Source organism: Equus przewalskii, chromosome 7, assembly GCF_037783145.1.
Source record: "Equus przewalskii isolate Varuska chromosome 7, EquPr2, whole genome shotgun sequence".
In the NCBI taxonomy this organism is placed as follows: domain Eukaryota; kingdom Metazoa; phylum Chordata; class Mammalia; order Perissodactyla; family Equidae; genus Equus; species Equus przewalskii.
In genome coordinates, this window is record NC_091837.1 from 41,733,541 (window position 1) to 41,759,272 (window position 25,732).

Below are 25,732 nucleotides of genomic sequence, written 5' to 3' on the forward strand. Positions count from 1 at the left end.
CCCTGTTTCCTTCAGGAGGCGTTCAGAAGGGATTAAGGACCTCCCTTATGGTCTGAGAGAGGACGAGCATCTAGGGCAGGCTCAGCCTGGGCACAATTCCGCTGTCAAACTTGTGCCTTCAGGCCTCCCCTTTTCCACACCCAATGCCTTCCTATTCAACAACCCGTGTCTCCCACCCAGGTGACCCTTTCCTACTTGCTCCAAAAAATAACCTCTCCCACCTCCATGTCCGCCCATCAGAACAACCCAGGAAGGTTGATCTCAGCCAGATGTTAATTTGAATGTGCTGAATCCTTTAGAATTTTCTCCTAACGTTGATAGGTCCAGTTCAGTAATATCAACTGCTATAAGTGGTGAGTACACTGAGGATTGTACAGTTCTCTATATTTAAACAATTTTCAAATAAAAGGAAAAGAATGTTTAAATAATTAAAGAATTTTAGGATGATAATAACAATGATTTAATAGCTAGCTACCATTTATTGAATATCTCGTATGTACCAGGCAATCCTATAAGGAATGAGTTGCTTGGCAGTACTTCCCCCTGCAGTGCAAGGAATCCCCAAAGAACTAGATTTCTCTGGCCCCAAGTCACTCTAGATAGGTTTTATCATTCTTGTCACTGCAGCCTCCTCCTGTCTTGGCTCAGCTCTCACCCTGTTTCTTTATTCTCTTTAAGCAGTAGGTTCTCAACCCTGGCTGCACATTAGAATCCTCTAGGAAGCTTTAAAAAATGCTGATCCCTGGACCCAATCCCCCAAAGATTCTGATTCATTTGGTTTTGAGTGGAGTCCAGGGTCTGTAATCTGTCTTAACACACTCTGGTGAGTCTAATGTGCAGGTGGGGCTGAAAACCACGTGAGGTGATGAGTAGTGCTGGATGTGGCACCTCCCTTAGGACCCTGGCCCAGGTGAGCTATCTCTGGCCTCAAACCCAGGCAGAGGAGAGCATGAGACTTGCTTCTTAGGAGCCTAGCTGAGGATAACTCCTGTCTGCCTGGCTGACCTGCTCTAAGCCACTAACAAAACTGTGCTCATTTATTGGCGTAGCTTGTGTAACATGACTGCATAAGCATGTACCATCACCATCTAAAATATTAGTGAGAGCATGGCACATAGGCCATCTTGGCCTCAGCGTTGGCCAGGATATTTCCTGGGACCCTTTGCTTTGTGATTGGTTACTTTAAATAATTAACAAAATTCCAGAATTAGAGACTTGGTCATTTTATATGTCTATCAATGACTGGGTGAAATGATTATTCATTAAAGTGCTGGTTTTATTTATGCACACATACTTTCGTTTTCTCTGGCTCCTTATTTCACAGACTCTTCTTCCGAAAATAGATCGATTTCCCTAAGAATTATTTGAGGAGCTTACTAGGTACTGGACTGGGGGTGGCTAGAATGAGACAAAACAACAATAACAGCAAAAACACACTGTAGGGATCAGTGAAAAAGCATAATTAGTCCTCTTATAAAAGGATTATTTCTTTCGGGGGGCCTACATCCACACAAGAATCACAGAGTACATTTAAGCAGCATCTCATCAAGTATTTAAGTACAGATCATTAAATATTTGAGAGAGGAAGACTATAAGATGAAATATTCTAAACTCTTGCTGATTATCAGGTATTACAATAAAGTAGATGTGAAATTTAAATAATTCTTTTTTTCTTGATAGAAAACTAAAATCTTTTTACTAGATAGCCCAGTTCAGTATCAGATATGTGGTAGGCAGTCCTAGCACTGAGACAAGGGTCCTGGGTTATGGCTTCTACTGCAGATTGGCAAATTAATCTGCTCCCAGAATAGCTAGGGAGTCAGGCTACCTGATCAACAGGGAGAATTTTAATTTGTTTATAGACAAAAAAATTTTTTTAATGAAATTTGCATTTTCAAACAAATAACTTATAAACGAGGACAAGAAAATTCTCTTTCAGGTTGGGGAGAAATCAGTTTGTCTACTTTTTGGAAGCTGACTAAGAAGGGTAAATTAGATGCAGTCCATAGATAAATATAAAATATATGCTTTATTCTTTTCCCATCTATTATGTATGAATAATTAAGAATTATTTTTACTTCATTATTCTCTGTAATGATTTTTTAAAAACTAACCCTAACAGCCATTAAACAAATTACTGTTGTTTCTGTCTCATCATAGTTACAGTTGAGCAATTTAAACAATCTTGGTTTGTAATTATTATCAAATTATTCTATCTAACTTATAAAATATTTATGCCCAAACATCTGCTGGAAGGTTATCTATCTTTTAGATTTTCTGCATTTTTCCAAAATACCTTTCCCATCTTCGTCTCCCTCTAAGAGGCGTTTTCACTGGCCCGCGGAATCCCGTCAGATCCTCCTTCACCTGTTTTCTCTTTATGTGTGGCTTACTCCACCTCTGTTCTGGAAGCGTGGAAAAAGACAGGAATTACTGCAATAAGATAGTTGCTGGTTACATTAGTAGCCCTAGCAACTGAGAATTAATCAACATTTTTTGTCTGAAAAGCTACTAGTTATACCTTTAGACCTGAAGAAAGTTTCTGCCAGGCCAACCGATTCAGTGTATTGCTCCCTTAGGTGTCTTTGCTGTGTGTCCTAGGTGAATCCTTTCTCTAATGGGACTCAAGTCCTGTGAAAAAAGAAGGCCTATAATGTTTCCTGTTGGAGCCCATCAGGTTGCCAGAGGTTGTGTGATAGAACCACATAGCTTTGCACATCACAAGTTACTAATCAGGTCTTCTCATTTTCAGTCTTGTGTGTTTCAGTTCAATTTGATAAGTATTTATTGACAGTCAGAGATGAGTAAGATAGTAACAGAGATTCACCTAGAGAGTAAAGTCAGGCAGCAGGCTGGCCAGGACAATTAGGCGTAGAGGTCCTGGAGAACAGAGACCAAGGCTTACCTTTTTTTTTTTTTTTTCCTGAGGAAGATTAGCCCTGAGCTAACATCTGCCACCAATCCTCCTCCTTTTGCTGAGGAAGACTGGCCCTGAGTGAACATCTGTACCCGTCTTCCTCTACTTTTGTATGTGGGAAGCCTACCACAGCATGGTTTGACAAGCAGTGCCATGTTCACACCCGGGATCCGAACCGGCGATCCCTGGGCCACTGAACTAACTACTGTGCCACCAGGCTGGCCCCAAGTCTTACCTTTCGTCTGACATTTTTTGAAGGCCTGATTTTGACAGGCAGAGTTGACAGTGAAGGACATTTGACAGATGATGTTCCCCAGTGGCAAGGATATTAAGAGGCCCAGAAGACAAGAGAAGGGCAGTGTCCCATTGGCCTGAATCTATACACGTGGAGAAATAATAAAATACAGAACTGGAAAGGTTGCTTGGCATATTGTGGAGGGCTTTGAACACTTGGCAGAGGAATTTGTACTTAATTCAGTCAGCAATGGAAAGCTAATGAAGCCTTTTAAGCAGAAAGACTGTCGTGATTAGAGCTGGAAGTGTTCTTTAGGAAGATTAATCTGACAGTGAGTGGGAGGTATGACTATGAATGGTTATAAGGAAAGGCTAGGAGTTAACCAGATTAACAGGTTATTGTGGCTGTCCATGTGAGAGGTAAAAAGGCCTGGTTGTGAGGGAGTTGATACCTTACCTCTTGGCACTTCCCGTTCCCACACACGCCTACCTGATGATGTCTAGTGGCAAGCACCTGCATCTGTTTGCCGGGGGCCTTCTCTAGCCACTGGAACCTGCTGGACCTGTGCTCAGGGCAGACCAGAAATGCCAGGGAGTAATGTCCTTCAGGAACAGCCTTCAGTCAATGGCTGAAGGGAACTGGTGGATCAATAACCCAGCTCCCTTGCCACTTGGCTGGGATAATTTTGAGTCACGTTCAGCACAGTCTCCCAAAGTGGCCCAACGCAATTGATTCCCAGTCGCCCACAGCCGCAAACTGCTTGATAAGATGCACTTTGTTGACTTCCTGCCCTTCCTGACTCACTTCACCACTCTCATACTGGCGCTTCTTGGTATCACCTTCCAAATGAACTCCTTGCAGTCACATCCTTGCCCTTCCAATCTAAGGTACCAGGCCTTTACTACAATGGAAAGAAGGCGTTTCCTGGGTTTCTTGCACGAGATACTGAGGAGGAAGAAGCTACAGGACTTGGCAGTGGATTGGCTATGAGGTTAAGGGAGAGAGAGAAGGCACTATCACCTACACCTACTAGGGAAATATAGGTGTCATTTATAGAAAAATGGGAAGTTCGGAGCAGCGTTAGGAGTTTTCATGAAGAGAAAATTATTTACTTTGGGGCATTTTGAGTTTGAAGTACTGACAGAACGTTACAGTGGCGGATTACATTAACGGTACAGTGAAGCTGCCTGCTAGAACTTGGAAATTTGGATCTGGAGCTCAAGGTGAAGGTAACAGTGGAGATGTTATTTAGTGTGTGCATAGAGGTTGTTGATGAAGCTGTGGAGGTGGATAGGACCTTCAGGAATTGGATATTGACCAGAGAAGCAGATGCAGGCCTAAGACAAAACTTCTGGTAATGAATACCCACATTTGGGGTTGTGGGCAGAGTGACAGGAGCTGGGCAGGAAATGGAAAGCCAGAAGCAGGAGGAGAACAGGCTGAAAAGACTCTAGATTTTCTGAGTTTCAGCGTTCTGGCAACTTTGATCCACACCAGTATTTACAGTTTGATCGTAATGTAATCCATTTAGATAAAAACGTTTAAGGAAAAATCAGTTCCTATATCTTAAGGTACCAGATATTGATTTATTTGCTGAATCCCTCATGGAATCCCAGTGCTTTTCAAGAAATAGTTTACATATAACCCGGGCTCTGCTTTTTTGTGATCTTTGACAAATTACTCAGCTTTGCTAAGCCTCAGTTTTCTCATGTGTAAATAAGGAACCAGGTGCTGTTATGGTCCTTCCTCGCACTAGGATTCTCTGATCCTAATAATTTTCCATGGGCCGTTTTTCTTGTACCCTAACTCTGTGTGTATGTGTGTGTGTTTATGCATGTGTACATACATGTGCATACATACTTCACTTTAAGCATGCCTTAGAAGAGTACGTGTTGGTGACTATTCATAAATAATTGAGAAATTTTAGAGCTAGATAGTGTGAATAGACTCACATGTAATAAAAATGCTGAGTAAGGATGATTTCTTCACCTGAATTCTTGTGACAAATTCTGCAGTCACTATGGATGAGCTTGGTAGTAGATATTGTTCTATTTAGATTTTATATTGAATTTGTGCCCCTTAATCATGAAATATTTTTAAGAGTATCTTAGCTTAGTCACCTACTAGCTGTTATGGTGTTGCAGGAGTCATTTAACCTCTCTATACTCAGTTTCCCATTTATAAAATAGATATAATAATAGGATCTTCTTCAGAGTTTTGTGAACACAAATTTAATTATTCGATAAACATTAGCCATTGTGAATGTTGTCAGGTTAACATTTGTCTTTTGAAGAGCTTCATATTTGCAGATCTCAAAAAGATGACTGTAGGCAATAGGTAGTGTTTTAGGCTTGAGTTTTATTGGAGGGATCCTTGAAAATTGTTATTTTCTCAAGCTACTCATTAGTGATTCAATGGTGGGTGACAGATAACCTTCCTATTGTAATCATGATTTATTGGAATATTAAAATTAGGGTAGTGCAGGTAACTAGTTTCAGTGTTTTTATTAAAGTGACCAGACTCCTCTCCTTGTTATTAAATTTCTGGTTATTTTTCCCGCATGTGCTTTATTCATGCCCACACTCACATATATCTGCAGAGGGCATTGCCTCTCCTCCCAGCTCTCAGATGCAGCATCTGTGAAGCTCTTCTGCTAGGAACAGAGCCCTTATTGAAGAAGTTCACGTGAAAATCACTTGTTTTAATGTATTATGTATTGAGGCATAATCAGCTGTGCATATTTTAGCATTTTAAGAGTCTGTTGCAGTATAGCACAGCTAGAACTATATGGATATATTATTGTAAAAGAAAATATCTAATTAATAAATAAGACTGGATATTGCTGTATCAAAAATGAAGGCGGTGCCAGAAAACCACAGCCCTTCATTGGTAGATAGCACTCAGGGGAGAGAAAACAGTTCCCCGGGTAGAAAGGAGCCACAATTTAAATTTTTTGTGGCATTATTGGAAAGCCTTTTTTGTTTGCTTGCTTGCTTTTTTTTTTAAAATAAAGAATCACTGTAGCTTTGTCTAGCATAACCTTTTTTTTCTATAAAAAAGTGTAATTCTCCACGTTTTCTTCTTAAATTGACTCTGTTTTGTTAAGTCAGAGAAACATTTGTGTATGGTACTACATGTCTGTTTAATTTAAGGTGTTTGTGTGGGTCTTGCCCCATTTCCATCAAGCCTTCCTTGCATGATTTCGTTAGCGCCAACTCGAATAGTGTTGACTTTAAATGGTGTATATGTGTACTGCAAGATATGAAAATGATAAATTATTATTACTAACAGTATGTGCAGACAAAGGTTATTTCCTCATATTTATGACCTCTTGCTCTTTTTTACATTTGTGCATTATACCAATTGTTAACCTCATAACTTGAATATTTGTGCTTTACCTGTTACTGCTTACAGACGCCAAGGACGTACTGCTGTGCTAACACTGAAGACCTGGAGACGGTGATTCACCACGTACACACTCTGTACCCTTCTGCTCCTTTTCTGGCAGCAGGGGTTTCAATGGGAGGGTAAGGTTTTTTCTTTCTAAAATGTCTGAGAGGGAAGTGACCTTATTGACTGACTCTTTCAGAAGACTATAAGCAACAAAGACATTTTAAAATAGATGTTTGATTATTTGTATCATATTTCACCATATGTGGTTGAATGAATTAATTAATTAATTCAGGTGAATTTTAATAGTTTCCCTGACTACTGGTTTTGTGGTGAAAAGGATACAGGTACCTCCTTGGGGTACTCAGGATTTTGTGAACCTGAAGGCTTGTCTCAACACCATGAAGTTGATTTCTATCACTCAGAGGCTGCCATGTTGACCTTCAGATTCCCTGATGTACTCCTCCCAGCCATCCCTGTAACTGCTCTCCTGGACCACTCAGGAAGCGGAGCTTGTAGCCTGTCTTCCATCACTCCGATCCTAGAAATAATCACTTACTGCTCTTTCTAACTGAAGAGGCCTTCAGGTGGTGTTCCCCAGGTGGTGTTTTTTTTTTTTTTGTTTCCTTTTGTTTTGTTGCTGGGCAAATGGACTTGCTCTGGAATGCTCTTCTAGAAGCAGTGAAATTTTGTTGTTAACTACCCACTCTGGCTGCTATTTTAAGCATATGAATATTATTATAATTTATGCTGCTTGCAGTTACATTGGGCCTCATTTGGAACTTTTATGCCATGTATATATTTAGGCTCATTTCTACTAATAATTGTTTATATTTTTTATTCTAATAATAATGAGGTTAACAAAATCCAAATTTTTATTATCTGGCATTTTACTGTTCAAAGCTTTTTTTTTTGTTTTTAAGATTTTATTTTTCCTTTTTCTCTCCAAAGCCCCCCAGTACATAGTTGTGTATTTTAGTTGTGGGTCCTTCCAGTTGTGGCATGTGGGATGCCGCCTCAGCATGGCCTGATGAGTGGTGTGATATGCGTGCCCAGGATCCGAACCTGCGACACCCTGGGCCACTGAAGCAGAGCGCACAAACTTAACCACTCGGCCACAGGGCTGGCCCTCCAAAACTTTTTAAAAATCAGCAAACATGTGAGATAGAAAATGATAATTTTTCTTAATTTTATAATTTATTATCTGTCTTTTCAATTTCCAAAACATCTTAGGAGCATATTAACTTGAAAATGAATAGCCTTTGCAAATGATAGACTCTGAAAAATAAGCTTTAACCACAGGTTTTTAGATTCTGATAAACATAAAACTAAGAAAAGAATACGTATCTCACATTAGCATGGAAGGTCTGATTTGACCTACTAAAGGAAGAAATCTGAATTAGTGCAGAAAACCCGGGCAGAATCTCTGAATTGTACTTAATGGACAGTAGTTCACTTCTCTTTCCTTTGCCCCTTGATGTGAATCTTAAAGGACAGGCTGCCAGCTGAAGTGTTTTCCCTTAATCATATAAATTCGTGACTTTTTTAAGGCCAGACCTTACATAAACAGGCCCAGATTCTCTATTCAGAAGCTCATGGAAATGCCTATTCATGTCACATTGAAGCCTCAGTGCCTGAAGGCAGAACTTGACCATTGTGCTTTGCAGCTGGTTGAATATTAATGTCTTGTAAATTGTTTGAAGGAAGCACCCTTTCTAGTTGCCTAGCACTGTGACACGTTCCCAAGTAGGTTTCCCTCTTGGGGATGTGTCCAGCTTGACACATTTTTTTCTTTTGGAGATGCAACAGACAGAAGCATAGTCTGTCTCCTTATGTCCAGTGCCCCCTGTAGACTGGGGTTATCCTCAAACCTGTGACGCCTGGGGCCAAGTAGGGGCTTTGAGCCAGAACTGAGTCCAGCCAAGGAACTCACACTGCTCTAGATCCAGCCAGATTCCAGTCTCCCGGTGAGTTGGTAAACAAGTTTAAAAAAATGTATAGAAAATTCCAAGTATATATAAAAGTACAGAGAGGAGTATAATGATCCCCCGTATATGCTGATCACCTAGCTTCAATAGTGACTCTTACCACGCAGCTTCAATAGTTACCAACTCATGGATAATCTTGTTTACAGTGTCAGCCCCCATTCCCTCCCAATTCCAATTATTTTTAAATATATCTCAGATATCATAAATATTTGAGTAGTCGTCACTAAAAGGTTGTCTCTTAAAAAAACAAACAAAGAGAGGCCGGCCCAGTGGCATAGTAGTTAAATTCCTGCGCTCCACTTCAGTGGCCTGGGGTTCGCAGGTTCGGATTCCTGGCGTGGACTTAGCACTGCTCATCAAACCACACTGTGGCAGCATCCCACATAAAATAGAGGAAGATTGTCACAGATGTTAGCTCAGGGCCGGTCTTCCTCACAAAAAGAAATACCACAACACTGTATCACTCACACATATCACAATACCATATCACACACACTCAGAATAATTCCTAAATATCATCAAATATTCACTCAGTGTCACATTTTGCCAAGTGATGATTGGTTGGTTGAATTTGACAGGAGGATTGGATTGTTGGTTGGATTGTTGGAGTCAGGGGCCAGATAAGGACCATACGTTGGGATATGCCTCTTAAGTCTCTTAATCCACGAGTTCTTTCTCCATCTACCCAACTCTTTTTTTTGTAATTTTCTTCTTTTGGTGAAAAAATAGAGTCCTTTTCCTTTCAAAATAAAACCACCTTTTTTGGCATAACGTCTTGACATGATTTTGCTTCAAGAAGTATCACCACCTACTTGGTCATGGCTGCTCCTGGTCCTTCCTACTCCTGAGAGCTTCCCTTGCAACCCTTCCAATTTTCCCATTATATCAGACCTCCAGCCAAAGAATAGGACCACCAAAACTAGGACCCTAGAATGAACTCTTTGCAGGAGAGTAAGCATTCTCCTTTTTTTCCCCCCACAAAGCTCCAGTATATAGTTGTATATAGTACTATCCTTTAAATGGCTTAGTGAACCACAGTACTGTGTACAAGGAGTAGAGTCATTATGAAGAGTCATTTTGAAAAATGAAATCTCTACTTTTGATCTAAAACGTTATTATATTCACCCTGCAAATCATTTGGTTTGGTAAAAAGAATGAGAGAGAATTTTTACCCATTTCTCCTATTTCAGAAGCTGGGCAGGTGGAGAAGTGAAGAACGGAAAATATAATGAGGAGCAGAACTTAGGATAGCATCCTTTCTCTCAGTTGGCAGTGTTAAACTTGAATTTCTAACATTGGGATTAGATATATTCCATTCTTGTCACTCTTACCAAAATAGAACTAGGTTAGAATCAGGAAAATTGATAGAACAATAGGAAAAGAGGAAAATATATGATAGAAGATAAGGACAAATAACAGGAAAGAGTAGAAGAGAAAACTAGTGACTTTAGGGGACACTTGCTCTGCCACAACTCAGAGAGTCTAACTTCAGACTACAAAGCCCTTTAGAGACTTGCTGTAGATGCAGAGAGGCTAGGCAACTGGAAAAGCCCCTCAGGCCGGTTATCCAGAATCTCTGGGTGTGAGACCCAGACATCCGTGATAGTTTTTGAAACTCCCCAGGTGATTCCAGTGCACAGCCAAGTTTGGAAACCGCTCGTCCTGTGCTCTTTCATCTATGCCAAGGCTTAGCAAACCACAGCCCGCAGGCCAGATCTGGCCAGCTGTTTGTTTTTGTACAGTCCAAGAGCCAAGAATGGTTATTATATTGTTAAATACTTGAAAAAAATCAAAAAGAGAATAATATTTCATGACGTGAAAATTATGTGAAATTCAAATTTCAATATCCATATATAATGTCTTTATTGGAACATAGTGATGTCCATTCGTTTGCGTGTTGTCTACAGCTGCTTTCACACTACAGTAGGGTTGAGTAGTTGCAACAGAAATTATATGGCCAGCAAAGCCGAAAACATTTACTGTGTGGCCCTTTGCAGAAAAACACTCCTCACGTACTAAACATTCAGCTGTAGGCTGGTGCCCAAGGATATGCGAATTTTTAATAAATCCCCAGTATGATTTTGAAAAAAAGAAAAAAGAAAACCACTCTTACAGTGGATTTCTTTCATGTTTTATTTCATAGAAGGGTACACATATAGTTATGTGTATGCTTTGTCCCATTCACAATAGTCAACTGTAAGATAAATGAGTATATGAATGTAAGTAAAAAATGAAGATACCTGTGTGCTTTCCTGGGGTAAAGGACATAAACTTGGTTTATATTTTTCTTCTCCATAGTTAATGTGAAGTCCAGAGTAAGAAATGGGATATCTTGAGAGAGATAACAAATTCATCACTGAGTTTCCTGTTTCTTCTTCTCATTTTAGAATGCTGCTTTTAAATTACCTTGGGAAAATTGGGCCAAAAACTCCTTTGAAGGCAGCTGCAACTTTTTCAGTTGGCTGGAACACTTTTGCTTGCTCGGAGTCGTTGGAGAAACCACTCAACTGGCTGCTTTTTAATTATTATCTGACAACGTGCCTGCAGTCTTCAGTGAATAAGTGAGTCATCTCTGAAACCCGATGTTGCCAAAGTTTTTGGATTACATGCCCCAACAGCAAAAAATGTGAAAGCATAGCACTGCTAGTGTGTGTCTATTTATGTTTACATTATATGCATTTACTACTGCACCAAAATATTCTTTATATTGTAAATATATACAAAAATAAAAAGATTTTAAGTATAAGCTAAAAATATAAATGAAAGTTGTAATGTTTTCTTTCTGTACCCCAGTGATTTATCTTGAACAACCCCTGGAGTATGTGCCCCCACTTTGATGATCACTCTTCTGTTGCTGTTCTAAATTACTCTAAAAGACTGAAAATGTTAGTATTGAATGTGTTGAGTAATATTATGGGCTATTTGCCTGGATTTCCTACTTGTTGCTAATCTTATCAATACCTAATTCTCTCCTAAGTAGTACGTGTTAAGTATTTTCAGTGCTGAATAATATGGTTCCTTAAGCATGGGCTTATGAGCTTAGTATGTTTTAGAGGCTTAGGAGAATGCAGTTCACTTGGGTATTCTCAGCCCCAGCAATTCTTAGTGTTACCAAAATACTGTCTTGGCATTAGTTTTTCAGGACTTGTTTGTGTATTTTCTAACAGTGCCGTGGTGTGGTAGCAAAGAACATAGAGTTGTTTCTGTTTATTTTTTGATGATTGTTACCGTGCATTTTTAAGTGAATTGATAAATTTAAATAGAAACTAAATTAAAAGTGCAGTTAATTTGTGCATCACTTATTGAAATTTGTAGCTATCCTGAAAGTTGACATTAAACCTTGGATTAAACTTAACCTATTTGTTAAATTATAGGTGGTGATTATACAATATTGCTAAAAATACTAAAGAATCATCGTATCATTAATTACTTGTGGTCACTGAAGTGGGGGACAAAAGCAAGAAAAGTAAAGAGAATGATTAGAATTAAAATGCGAGAAAAATTGTCAACATTTGGAAAATAAGTATATAAAAGTCTAAGTTCTAATTTTCAGTATAGCAATTTAAAAAATAATGTCTTCAGATGATTTATCCAATTGTAAGCTTCTGACTTAAGTAAGGCCTTTTAGCCAAATTGGTTTAATAGCAACAGTGCGTAGGTATGATTTGTTATGAAACAACATTTATGTTTATTATTACAGAACTGGTTCGTTATTTCTCAATTAAGAAAAAAGTAATTAAAAAAAGTCATAAGGATGAATATCAATGTACTCCTGCTATGTCTGATTAAGTAAATATTTACTGAGTACCAACTTTGTGCCCTGTGCTGGGCAAAGTTATTTATTGTTATGTATTTTAGGAGTCTTTGAGTGGAAATGGCTTTGATTTTTAACTTTTGAAATCTTTTTCTTCCAGGCACCGGCATATGTTTGTAAAGCAGATTGACATGGATCATGTCATGAAGGTAGGAGGGAAAATTTATGTAATACTTTTATTTCCTCTTTTTTTTTTTTGAGGAAGACTGGCTCTGAGCTAACTATTGCCAATCCTCCTCTTTTTGCTGAGGAAGACTGGCCCTGAACTAACGTCCGTGTCCATCTTCCTCTGCTTTATACGTGGGATGCCTACCACAGCGTGGCTTTTGCCAAGTGGTGCCATGTCCACACCCGGGATCCGAACCCACAAACTCTGGGACGCTGAGAAGCGGAATGTGCGAACTTAACCGCTGCGGGCCAGCCCCTATTTCCTCTTTTGATTCCAAGAATAGGTACAATCTGCTTTCCTTTTCCAGGCTAAATCCATCAGAGAGTTTGATAAGCGATTCACTTCAGTCATGTTTGGATACCGAACAATCGACGATTACTACACTGATGCCAGTCCAAATCGTAGGCTGAAATCAGTGGGGATTCCAGTGCTGTGTCTGAATTCTGAGGATGATGTTTTTTCACCCAGTCATGGTAAAATTACCATCTTTGCATACATTTGACATGAATTAACTGTTTTAAAATCTTGTCCTTTTTAAGAAAATAGAATAATAAGAAATGAAATGTCAGTCATATAATGTTATCCATGGTAATAAACAGAAAAAAATAGCTAGATACTCATAATCTAGTATCTAAATGTCTCAGATTGTTTACATAGGCCCTTATCTAATCAACTGTGAGAGCCTCAGAACAAATTATGACTCTCAATATTTTGCTTGTTCTCATTTTTATAACTTTCCTTCTTGTCAAATACACCAAATGACGTTCTTTGGACAGATTCTGTTACAGTATCTTTGCCTCAGCAGCATTGTCTTCACTGGCCTTTTCTTCCTGAGCTTTCTATACAGAAGGCTTTGGAATTTTTCTCCCCTTTTAACCTAGAAGAGAACTTGAGACTTTGTGAACATGAGATCCTTGAATATCTCAATGAGTTTGGCGCAGTCGGACTATAAGGTCGTATTTGAAGGGAGACAGTCTTTGTTTTACCCCTGGATAGTGCATGAAGGAAAATTATGCCCAAATTAACTTCCTTTCTCTCTTAATTCAAGAAATATGGAATTTGGTAGCAAAAATACTTATGCATGTGTTTGTACCTTGAAGCAATATAAGGTGATTAGACGTAGTTGTGCTATCTTAAGGATCAGTAGATTTCACCTCTAATTTTTTTCTATTGAAGTTTCACAAAGCTTTTTATAAATCTGTTCTCTTTATTTCCCTTCTAACTACTTTTGAAACATTTTCCCCCAAGTACTTTATTAAAAAAAAAATTATTGTAACTACAAACACAATACACATGGATTGTCAAAATTTCAGAAAATCCCCAAAGTATGTAAAAAAAAAAAATCACGTAGGGGCTGGCACCGTGGCCAAGTGGTTAAGTTCACACGCTCCGCTGCAGGTGGCCCAGTGTTTCACTAGTTTGAATCCTGGGCGCGGACATGGCACTGCTCATCAAGCCACGCTGAGGCGGCGTCCCACATGCCACAACTAGAAGGACCCACAACGAAGGACATACAACTATGTACCGGGGGGCTTTGGGGGGAAAAAGGAAAAAAAAAAAAATCACCTATCATCTCCCTAGGGGTTATCATTTTATTGTGTGATTTATGATTAATCCCGGGTAATTGTGGTGGCTGGAACTTTTTGCCTTTGACCACAAGTCAGAAAATGAAACTGTGAACTTTACTATCAGTTGAATTACACAGTTTAGCCTATGTTCATTGATTAAGGAAGTCTAGTATTCGTTCATGTATTTTTACATTTCACTGACCCTTGTCCTACCAACAAAAATTGCTCAGCATTTAACTGGACCCGCTTGATGGAAGTTTAAATTCCTTATTTCCTTTTCTCTCTCAAGCCCTTAAGACAGTCTCACTACACTGAAATAGGGGGCGATCGTCTGCGTTGAGAGCATGGGCAGCCGGCATCCTCCACGTGGCTCGAATGTGGCGCAGCCGTTTGTTCTTCTGATGTGACTCTATCTATCAGTGTTAGAAGTTCCTGAGTGTATCCAGAGTGTGAAACCGGGGCTCTCCATAATTACATTAGAGGAAAATGAAGCACTCTAAATCTAAGCCCTTAAAGTAAGGTGAAAAAGGAAAAGCGAAAATAGCATCAGTCATTTCACCTGCCCACTCCCCCCAAACCCCCTTAAGCTCTCACGCCTGATCCCAAGATAGGAGATGTTTATTTTTAGGTGTGGCTGGCTAAGGAGGTGAGTTCAGGACTCCTTTTAGACAAGGGCTTGACTTGCTGGGCCTTTCTTTAGGATCTCTAAGTTTATTCTTCAAGGAGCGTTGTGAAGGATCAGATGAAGAGCATCATCTCAACGGGCGGTTTGGGCACGGCAGCCGCTCTGCCTTGGAAGGGGGTCGGTTCTCCGATAGCATGTCAGCCTCCTTTCCTTCCTTAGAAGGGCGTAGGGTAGGGAGATCTTACCTTTAAATAGTTCATTCACCCCTAAGACTTTACCCAAGATATCGGGCAAAGATATTACATCAAGCGTGTTGTCTGAACCAGGGAGATAAGATTTAGTCATATCTGAAATCAAAACACTTCACATGGCAGTTGTGATCCATTATAGGTCTTAAATCAAAACATTTTCACTGTTTGAACTCTAAGCATGGGAGAAAAAACAACTGTAATTCATATCCTGTAGAGTAAAGTTTTTACTCCGGATAAATTTTGAAGAGCAAATGAAAAGACTGTCATTACTGGTGAATTATTTAAATACAGCAACTATATTTTCGAAATAAAGTTTTTCTTTCTCCTGACTATAAATAGAAACAGAGAAGCAAGAAAAAGAAAAAGTAATCAATGTTTCACCACCCAAAGATAAACACTGTTATCACTTGGGAGTATTTTAGTCCATCCTTTTTCGCTATCTATGTATGTTTTTACTGTGTAAATCATATTTATAATTCTGAATCCTTAATATAGCCACCAGTTGGCCCCAGAAATCTAACTTCATGTAAAGTTAACCAGTCTTACATAATGAATTTATGACTCTCACAAAGGTAATAATATTAATTGTATTTTTTTCCCTGCTGTAACACCTAAGTGGGAATCTTGTAGCAAAATGTAAATATTCACCATTTCTTGAATTATCTTGCTTTAATTTCTCAAAATAAGACTGGGCCTATACTTCTATGTTATGATTAAACACTTGGGTTGATTTTTTCCAAAAACGGTGGTCCAGTATGTAACGGGAGACATAAACTATTAGAAGACTAAGATGGTTGACATAAATTAGTCAGACTTATTCTATTAGCCATACTCATTAAAAATATTTATTTGTTTAGTGGTGTTTTGGTTTATAATGATTGGAAATGATAAAGGCATACACTTTTCCTAACAAAAACTGGTAGTAATTATGTTTTTTCTCTCTCCTACCTCTCTGTTACCCCTCCCCCCTTTTTTCCCCAAGCTATTCCAATAGAAACTGCTAAGCAAAATCCTAACGTTGCTTTGGTCCTTACTTCTTATGGAGGCCATATTGGTTTTCTGGAGGGAATCTGGCCAAGGCAGTCCACTTACATGGATCGAGTCTTCAAGCAATTCATGCAGGCCATGGTTGAGCACGGACACGAACTCTCTAGCATGTAGTTCTGCAGGTGCATTTTGTCTGAACGACCGTGTAAAGGCAGCTCAGCGGAGTGCACAGATTTCAACTACTGTGTATAAAGCCAATAAACCAGCAAGTGGTGAAGAGGTCCAGAATGACATGCAAAAACTACTTTTTGAGGAATCAAAACAACTTTGTAGCAAGAAATGAAATATAGATTTAGATTGTAACTTATGTAGATTTTATTTTTACTATGCCTTACCAAGTATGACCTTAAATAAAGTAGTATGAACATGGAATTGCACTTAACCAAAACTATTGTGTAAAAAGATTTTAATTCCTCAGGGTTTTAATTTAGGCTAGTATTTTTTTAGATTACTCATTTTAGGTGAGTTAATGGTACTTTAATAACTGTTAAGAGATTTTGGGTATTTGAATATAAGTTATAAGTTGGCACCTTCCTAAGGGTATTTATACCTAATGATGATAATATGAAAACTGAAACAAGATGAAATACAATATGCTAAATATTTTATGTATTCTAACTTTAAAAGGCAAATGCAGCAATGTTAGAATGACTTCTATACGTACTCTTTTACTCTGATAATATTAAATTAAGGCTAATTTATGTTTTATAATGATTATAGTTTACAAGCTTATTTTTAAAATAGTATATGTGTGTACATGTATATCATTATATTAAAATAAATTCTACCATTTTAAATTGTTTCTTTATGAGTTTTTATCTAAAAAAAAGTAATCCCTAGAAAGTAGTTTCTGATAATTTTATGAAGGCATTATTAGTAAGAAACATTAAAACTCTTTTGTTTCACTATTTCCAGAATATTGGGCTCACACCATTGGTACCAATTAAAAATACTTTCAGCTGCAGGAAACTTGTCTAACAATGACTTCAGAATAACAATATTTAGGGGCTGGCCCCGTGGCCGAGTGGTTAAGTCTGTGCGCTCCGCTGCAGGCGGCCCAGTGTTTCGTTGGTTCGAATCCTGGGCACGGACATGGCACTGCTCATCAAACCATGCTGAGGCAGCGTCCCACATGCTACAACTAGAAGGACCCACAACGAAGAATATACAACTATGTACTGGGGGGCTTTGGGGAGAAAAAGGAAAAAATAAAATCTTTAAAAAAAAAAAAGAATAACAATATTTAATTATCTTGCATCACAAGAAGTCTCTAGGTAGGCAGGCCAGGGCTGGTTTAGAGGTTTACCAGTATCATTAAAGACTCAGCCTCTTTCTGTTTCCATTCCATCCTTAGTAGGATAGCTAATTATCTCCTAGACACCAGATGGCTGCTGCAGCTCCAGACATCACATTTGTGTTCAGAGAAGGAAAAGGGGAAAGGAGTGGGGCCAGACACATCTGCCCTTTTGGGAAAGTGAAAGCTTTCCCAGAAGACTTGCACTTTTTTTTTTGTAAGGAAGATTGGCTCTGAGCTAACATTTGTTGCCAATCTTCCTCTTTTTGCTTGAGGAAGATTGTCGCTAACCTAACATTTGTGATAATCTTCCTCTATGTTATGTGGGATGCCGCCACAGCATGGCTTGAGGAGCAGTACTAGGTCTGCACCCAGGATCCCAACCTGTGAACCCTGGGCCACCAAAGCGGAGCATGTGAACTTAACCACTACATCACCAGGCCAGCCCCCAGAAGACTTGCACTTACATCCATTGGGCAGAACTGAGTCACATGACCATCTTGATTGAGTAGGCGGTTGGGACATCAAGTATGTAACCTTTTCCGATTGTAGGGGAGGCAAGCCAGGGAGAGCGGGTCGGCAATGGTTGTTAGGCTAGCAAGCCAATAGCGATATCTTCCATACCATTCAACATCTTCTCTCTCCTTTTTTTCCGTTTCTACCTCTTTATAAAATATGTATATTTTTGCCCCAGGTATCACATTAAGAGAACCATGTACAAAAGAGCATATTAACACAAAATTGTTTACTAAAAACACCACCTTTTGGAGAGTTCCTGATAATGTCCTGCGGACTCCTCTTTAATTGTGTCTAAGATGAGAGCACTGATAATACCAGTGTTGTTTTGGTCTGTTCGTAGTTCTGATTCAAAGTAATGATTACTTTCAGTCTGTGTGGTTCAGGTGGGGCTGATCCTGCCCGTCAGCATTACCTTCTAGATTTTAAACAACTTGTCTCAGGAATATTGTCCACCCGTTGGTCAGTGCCAGATGAGGGGAGGTGGCTTCTTACTTCACTCTATACACAAAAATTAATTCTAGCTAATTTAAAGAGATAAACATTTTTTAAATCCATAAAAGTACTAGATGAAAATATTGGAGGTTATTTTTATCTTTTTAGAGTGACAAATTCCTTCTTAAGCAAAATATAAAAATGAGAAGCCATAAAGAAAAAGAGCGACAGATGTGATTACATAAAGATGAAAAGCTTCAGTTATACAAAACCACCATACAGAAAATTAAAATACAGGGGGCGGCCCCGAGGCCGAGTGGTTAAGTTCACGCGCTCCGCTGTGGCGGCCCAGGGTTTCGCTGGTTCAGATCCTGGGTGTGGACATGGCACCACTCATCAGGCCACGCTGAGGCGGCATCCCACGTGCCACAACTATAAGGACCCACAACTAAAATATACAACTATGTACTGGGGAGATTTGGGGAGAAAAAAGCAGAAAGAAAGGAAAAAAAAGATTGGCAACAGTTGTTAGCTCAGGTGTCAATCTTTAAGGAAAAAAAAAATTAAAATACAAATGACAGAGGGGCTGGCCTGGTGGTGCAGCAGTTAAATTCTGACGTTCTGCTTTGGTGGCCTGGAGTTAGCCTCTTCGGATCCCAGGTGTGGACTTATGCACCACTTGCCAAGCCATGCTATGGCAGGTGTCCCATGTATAAAGTAGAGGAAGATGGGCACGTATGTTAGCTCAGGGCCAGTCTTCCTCAGCAAAAAGAGGAGGATGGGCAGCAGATGTTAGCTCAGAGCTAATCTTCCTCAAAAAAAAAAAAATTGACAGAGAAAAATATTCGCAGTATATTAAAGGCTAAATCCCAAATAGCTGAAGAACGCCTAAAAAATAGTAATGAAACACCTGATAGAAAAATGGGCAAAGGAAACACAAAGGACATTCACAGATTAATAGCCAATAAGCATATAAAAAGATGGACAATCTCAGTAGTAATCTAGGAAATGCAAACATTTTAAAGTGAAGATATTTGTGACCATCAAGTAGCAAGATTGGTAATATACTGTGTTGGTGATACTGTGGGGAAATAGCTGCTTATATTCTTGGTAGGTATGTAAATTAGCAATTATTTTTTGGAAGGTAAAACAAATTTTTTTTTTTTAAAGATTGGCACCTGAGCTAACAACTGTTGCCAATCCTTTTTTTTTTTCCTGCTTTTTCTCCCCAAATCCCTCCAGTATATAGCTGTATATTTTTTTCAGTTGTGAGTGCTTCTAATTGTGGCATGTGGGACACCACCTCAACATGGCCTGATGAGCAGTGCCATGTCCGCACCCAGGATCCGAACCAGGAAAACCCTGGGCCGCCAAAGCAGAGCACGAGAACTTAACCACTCAGCCACCGGAAGGCAAAAAATTTTGACAGTGTTAAAGTACAAAAGCCACTATGCTTAGCAATCTCATTTTGAAGAGTCTATCCTACAGAAAAGCTAGTAAGGGTGTGTATACAGAGATTCCTTGCAGCTTTGGACATTGAGGATAGGCTCCTGTTTAGTAGAGGAGTGGATAAATGATGACACATTCACATCACATAGCCATCAAAAAGAACGAGGCAGCGCTGTATGTATTGATTCAAAAAGATGTATCTGATAGATCGTTTAATGAAAAAGACAATTTGTTGATTCATATGTATATGATCTCAGTATAAACAAAAATAAAATACAGCCATACGTGCGTGTGGTTGTGTTAGTGTGTGTTAGTTATAGTGAAGTGAGCGTTTTCAAGTGTTGATTCTTTTACATGAAGGATAAACTATTCTCCCCTGCTGTTTCTCCACACAATAGGCAGCTCTGAGAAAGAAGGGCTGTGTTTTAAATATTTCTACATCCCGCGCACTTAGCACACTGCCCAGACAGAGTAGGTCCTTAGTCAACATTAGCCGAGTAATAGTGATATGAGCATGAAAATACTACCTTATGAGCCAGCTCCCTGTTTTGAAAAGTTAATTTTAAGCATATCCTGGAATTTTCTCCAGCTATCTCCTCATGCCTCTGTTGGTTATTGTCATCATCAAACATTTATCCAGAGCCTTCTCAAGGAGCATTGTATTGGCAATAAGGATACAAATGGATACACTGGTTTTCTTTTCTTTCTTTCCTTTTTGATGGAGTCCTATACATTATTTTATATCTTGAACCCAGTAAGTACACACACACAAGTTTTATAGAACAATACTTACTGTGTGCAGTACTCCTAGTGCAATACACTCTCATATTTTGTAGCCCATGCTATTCTAATCTGGTCTATTTTATTCTTTTAACTATCCCATTTTCATTTTTAAAGTGAAAAGTTTTGTTAATTCTTAAATCTGGGGTGTGGCTAAGGGATTTACTGCATTATTCTCTCTACTTTTGTGCATAGATTTTTTAAATTACTTTTTAAAAATTGCTCCAAAAATGCACTTTTGAGACCTAATAATGGATTGCAACCTGAAATTTGAAAAACTCTGGAATTCTAGATGTCACTAGAAGTTGAAGAAAGAAGTCATTCTTGTCTGTGGCAGTTGTCATACTTAGCTGTAATGGCCTCTTATCTGCGTTCCCCCAGCAGACTGGAAGCACAGTGAAGACAGGAAACATATCTTCTTTGCTCTCCATTTTATCCCCACAGTGTCTGCCTCATATTAAGTTTATTATTAATTAATGATACTTAATAATGCTTGAACCTTAGGCCCTGACCCTGATGGAATGGTAGGTCTTACACACAAATCCAGAGTGGGGAGAGGGGGATTTTCACACCCTCTCTCTGAATCAGAACAGCTGCTAAAGCAGCCTGCTTCCCTGCAGACTTCACAGTCAAAATGGTAAATTTTTAAATCTCACAGTTGCTCTGAACCTAACAAAGCGCTAGTCACAAGGTAAGCACTCAGCTTTTTAAAAGAACTTAATATGGAGTCAAGAGGACAATTTGCAAGGTCAGGTGATAAAAAATACAGTACTTAGGAAATATGCTATTTTAAGTCGAGTTCTCACTTAAAAGACAACATTTTAGCCCTAACTTTTTCTACAAACAAGCCAAGATATATAATAGAAGCTGGTGTTCCTTCTCCTACGATATAATATTGACATCAACGTTGACACCTACTGCAGTAAAAATTGCTGTATATAGTTGCCTTTATTGTTTTGCTTTTAAATTTTATTTCTAAGCGAAGAGATTGATATTTATATGTTCATGGGTCTTGTGATGATAACAGTGATGTCTTCTGCTTTCATCAAATGCTTTATAAAGCTGTGAATTATTCAGCTCTGCTGTTTATCCCTCTTCTCAATACTGAAACTAAGAAATACTTATTCGGACTCTATCTTTCAACCACCTAAATGTGAGAATTACTTTGAAAATAGTGAAAGGCAAGAATTTGACAAGAAAATAATTTACCTCTCTGAATATCTGTTTTTAAATAAAGATAACTTGGATCAAATAAGAAAGACTTCATTGTCAGTTAAGACTGTGACTCAGTGTTAATTTATTACTGAACTATTGTGTATTTGTGTCTTTTATAGATGGTTGTCTTCTCCCCAGAGTTAGACATGCACTGGTACCCAAATTTTGCAAGCAGTATAATAATCATATCTACTCCATATGTTTATTGTTGATCATATTACTCAAGAATCAATACCAGCTGGCTATGAATAGACAGGCTAGCAGTATATTTATTAACAGATCTGAATGACCACAAAAGAGCATTATTCTGTTTTAACCTGTCAACCTACTAATTGGTGTCTGTAAATTTTAAATATACCATTTATCAGCTTTACTTTACCTATGGGAAGACACAAGCATTTCAGATTCTTTTCTCTATTTTTCCAAGCTCAAAATGAAGCATGTGTCATACTTGGACCTGGACCCTGAATACAGTTTATTTCTCTTAATGCCAAAGAACTGTTCCAGTATGGCCTTTGAAACCATGGCTTTTGAAACTATGGTTTTTTTTACCAGAGTTAAAGGGACCCTTTCAGAAACATGATGTAGAATAAACTATTATATATATTTTCATGATATAGATTCTGGAATATATAAATATATATTATATATAAAAATATATAAAGTAAGAAATGCCTGGTATTCTCTATATTCACCTAGAGCTCTTTATAATCGTTAATTATAGTTCTTAGTAATTTTTTTTTAAGATTTTTAAAAATTTTTTCCTTTTTCTCCCCAAAGCCCCCCTGGTACATAGTTGTGCATTTTTGAGAAAACTGGCTCTTTTTTTTTTAAGATTGGCACCTGAGCTAACATTAGTTGCTAATCTTTTTTTTTTCCTTTCTCCCCAAATCCCCCCAGTACATAGTTGTATATTTTTAGTAGTGGGTCCTTCTAGCTGTGACATGTGGAACGCTGCCTCAGCATGGCCTGATGAGTCGTGCCATGTCTACACCCAGGATCTGAGCCTGTGAAACCCTGGGCCACCAAAACGGAGCGCACGAACTTAACCACTCGGCCACGGGCTGGCCCCTTACTTGTTGAAGAGTACAAACAAAGTAGTTGCAGAATTCCCAACCTCCACCCCTGTGAGAAAAATTTACTAACTAAAATTACTAACTCCTTCCAGTGTGGTTATATGACTCATTTGTAAAACAGTCTTTTGTCACTACCTGCTTTCCATTCTGCTCTCCACATCCTGGTAGATTTTTAAAATTTATGTTAAATTTACACTTTGTGGCAAACAGTTCTACGGGTTTTAAAAAATGCATAAAGTTGTGTGTCCACTACCACAGTTCTGTATGCAATCTGTCACTCACCTGATTCCTCCATGATACATATGTATAGAAAACTATTCCCTCCACTCCCAGACCTTGGCAACCAATGATCTGTTTTCCTCCCTATAACTTTGCCTTTTCCAGAGTGTTCTATAAATGAACTCATCATTGTGTAACCCTTTTGGGGCTGGTTCTTTCTCTTAGCAAAATCCATTTAAGATTCACATATACTGTGTGGTTCAATCATTCATTCCTTTTTATTTCTGAGTAGTATTCCACTGTATGGATGTACCACACTTTGTTTACCCATTCACTGGTTGAAGGACATCTGGGTTGTTTTCACTTCTTGGTGACCATGAATAAAGCTACTACAAACATTTGCACACAGGTTTTTGTGTGAGTAATAGTTTTCATTTCTTTTCAGTAGATACCAAGAGTGAGACTGTGGGGTTACATGGTAGGTGTATGTGTAACTCTATAAGAAACTGACCAACCATGTTCCAAAGTGGCTGTACCATGTGCGTTCCCACCAGGAATTTATGAGAGTTCCAGTTGCTCTGCATCCTCACAGCCTTTAGCATTCTGCTTTTCTTTTTTTATTTTAGTCATTCTAATAGGTGTTAAACAGGTAGCTATTAAAATGAAATGGCAGCTCAAGATAGTCAAATTATGAAGATGTGTAAATTTTGCCATTACCTCAAAATGCATCAAAGAAAAATGTGAAAATATTAAAAATAGAAACTGAGAGACAGAGGAAGGTATGGGAATAGTTAATTTAAGATAGTTATTTTTATATTGTTTCATTTTCTTTTTCTTTCATTTTCCTTGTTCAAACTGCTGGAAGGATAAATGGTATCTTTGTAATAAATAATAGGCAACAGTCACTCTGCATAAAAATATAAGAAAATTGAACCAATTGCCCAAATATCTGATACATTCAGCAACAGCAGGAGGGCTAAATTTAACCTAATTTCTCACCACACCAATCACTGGACTCTTTCCACTCATGAAAGGTAAGCAATAAGTGATACCTCCCAGTTGGGAGGCCCTCCACAGATACAGTCTCTGTTATCAAATAAGGGTGGATATACCCAAAGTATGAAAAACAAAAGTGAGCATACTGTAGTCCCCCTTGTCCACTGTTTTGTTTTCTGTGGTTCCAGTTACCCATGATCAACTGTGGTCCGAAAATATTAATTGGAAAATTCCAGAAATAAATAACTCATAAATTTTAAATTGCTCACTGCTCTGAATAGCATGATGGAATCTTGTGATGTCCCCACAGGGACATGAGTCATCCCTTTGTCCAGCGGATCCACGCTGTAGATGCTACCTGCCCGCTTTTCACTTAGTAGCTGTCTCGGTTATCGGATCACTGTTGCAGTGTTACAGTGCTTGTGTTCAAGTAACCCCTACTTTACTTAATATTGGCCCCAAAATGCAGGAGTAGTGATGCTGGCGATTCAGATATGCCAAACAGAAGTCATAAAGTGCTTCCTTTAAGTGAAAAGGTGAAAGTTCTCAATAAGGAAAGAAAAACAATCATATGTTGAGGTTGCTAATATCTATGGTAACTTTTATCACAGTATATTGTTATAGTTGTCTTATTTTATTATTAGTTATTGTTGTTAATCTCTTACTGTGCCTAACGTAAGCTTTATGATAGGTATGTCTGTGCAGGAAAAAACATACTGTATATAGGGCTCAGTACTATCTGGTTTCAGGCGTCCACTGGGGGTCTTGGGACATATCACCCGAGGATTGCTGCACCACTCTCAGAACAGGCAAATATAAGCTGTGCTGCTGGCTATCAGGACAGCAATGATCCTGTGGGGAGAGCAGTGACCGGGAGGAGCACGAGAAGGCTCTAGTTGCCGCTAACGAGCTGTCTCTTAATCTGATTGCACATGGTTCACATATGGTTTGTATACTTTTCTGTATGTATGTTTACTGAAAATCATATATAAATTCCAACTTCCTGACACTTAAGAATGGTGAGCTGAGGCGAAATTATTGCCGAGGGCCTGATCTTCCTTTCTACTATGTCCTTGGTTTCTATTTCATCTTTGGTTTCAGCCGGGAATTAAATTAAAAGGAAAGTTAAATTCTCTTATTTTTTTTTAATTTTTTAATTTTTTTATTATTAAATCGTTTATTGATTACACATGATAATGGATGATCACAAGCTTCATTCCCATCTATAACTTTATCTGATACCATAATTCAATTTAGATATATTGCATAGGATGTGCCAACAATCATATTAATAACCAAATGAACTCCATGACTTTGCTTGGGTGACCCTTCTAACAGTGAACTCCAGGTCACAACACAGCAACTGTCAGTTCAACTACACCAAGGTTTCTGAAGACAATGGCTTCTGTGCCCAAGCAGGTTATAAATAAATTTCGAATGGAACCTGGCATCATCCTGAAGGAATTCTAACTTCACACCGTTGGGATAGTTTACCAAGATGGCTTCAGAGTAGACTAACTTTACACAGCACATTTAAAAAAGACACATTTATTCAGCGTCATGAGCAGACTATTACATTTAGCAATCAACAGCATGGGTGCAAAAAAAAAAAAAAAATCTACATTAAAACCCGTTGGAATGTTTTACACTTTCCACAGAACAGAAACTAAAATAACCTGTTATACAATTAGTCGCAAATACAGTCCTGGAGTTTTTTGCCCATACATATGAGTATTGTCTAAAACATG

At 38.5% G+C, this 25,732-nt stretch overlaps 1 protein-coding gene across 1 annotated transcript in view; it reads left to right on the forward strand.

The window, feature by feature from the left end:
• ABHD3 (abhydrolase domain containing 3, phospholipase) overlaps positions 1-16,801 on the forward strand; it is a 37,048-nt gene extending 20,247 nt beyond the window's left edge. The window contains exons 5-9 of the mRNA XM_008542695.2: positions 6,567-6,679; positions 10,918-11,091; positions 12,445-12,493; positions 12,821-12,986; positions 15,940-16,801. Coding sequence (XP_008540917.2) covers positions 6,567-6,679; positions 10,918-11,091; positions 12,445-12,493; positions 12,821-12,986; positions 15,940-16,118 — 681 coding nt within the window. The 3' untranslated portion in view covers positions 16,119-16,801. The remainder of the gene's footprint in view (positions 1-6,566; positions 6,680-10,917; positions 11,092-12,444; positions 12,494-12,820; positions 12,987-15,939) is intronic.
• Positions 16,802-25,732: the final 8,931 nt, after the last annotated feature.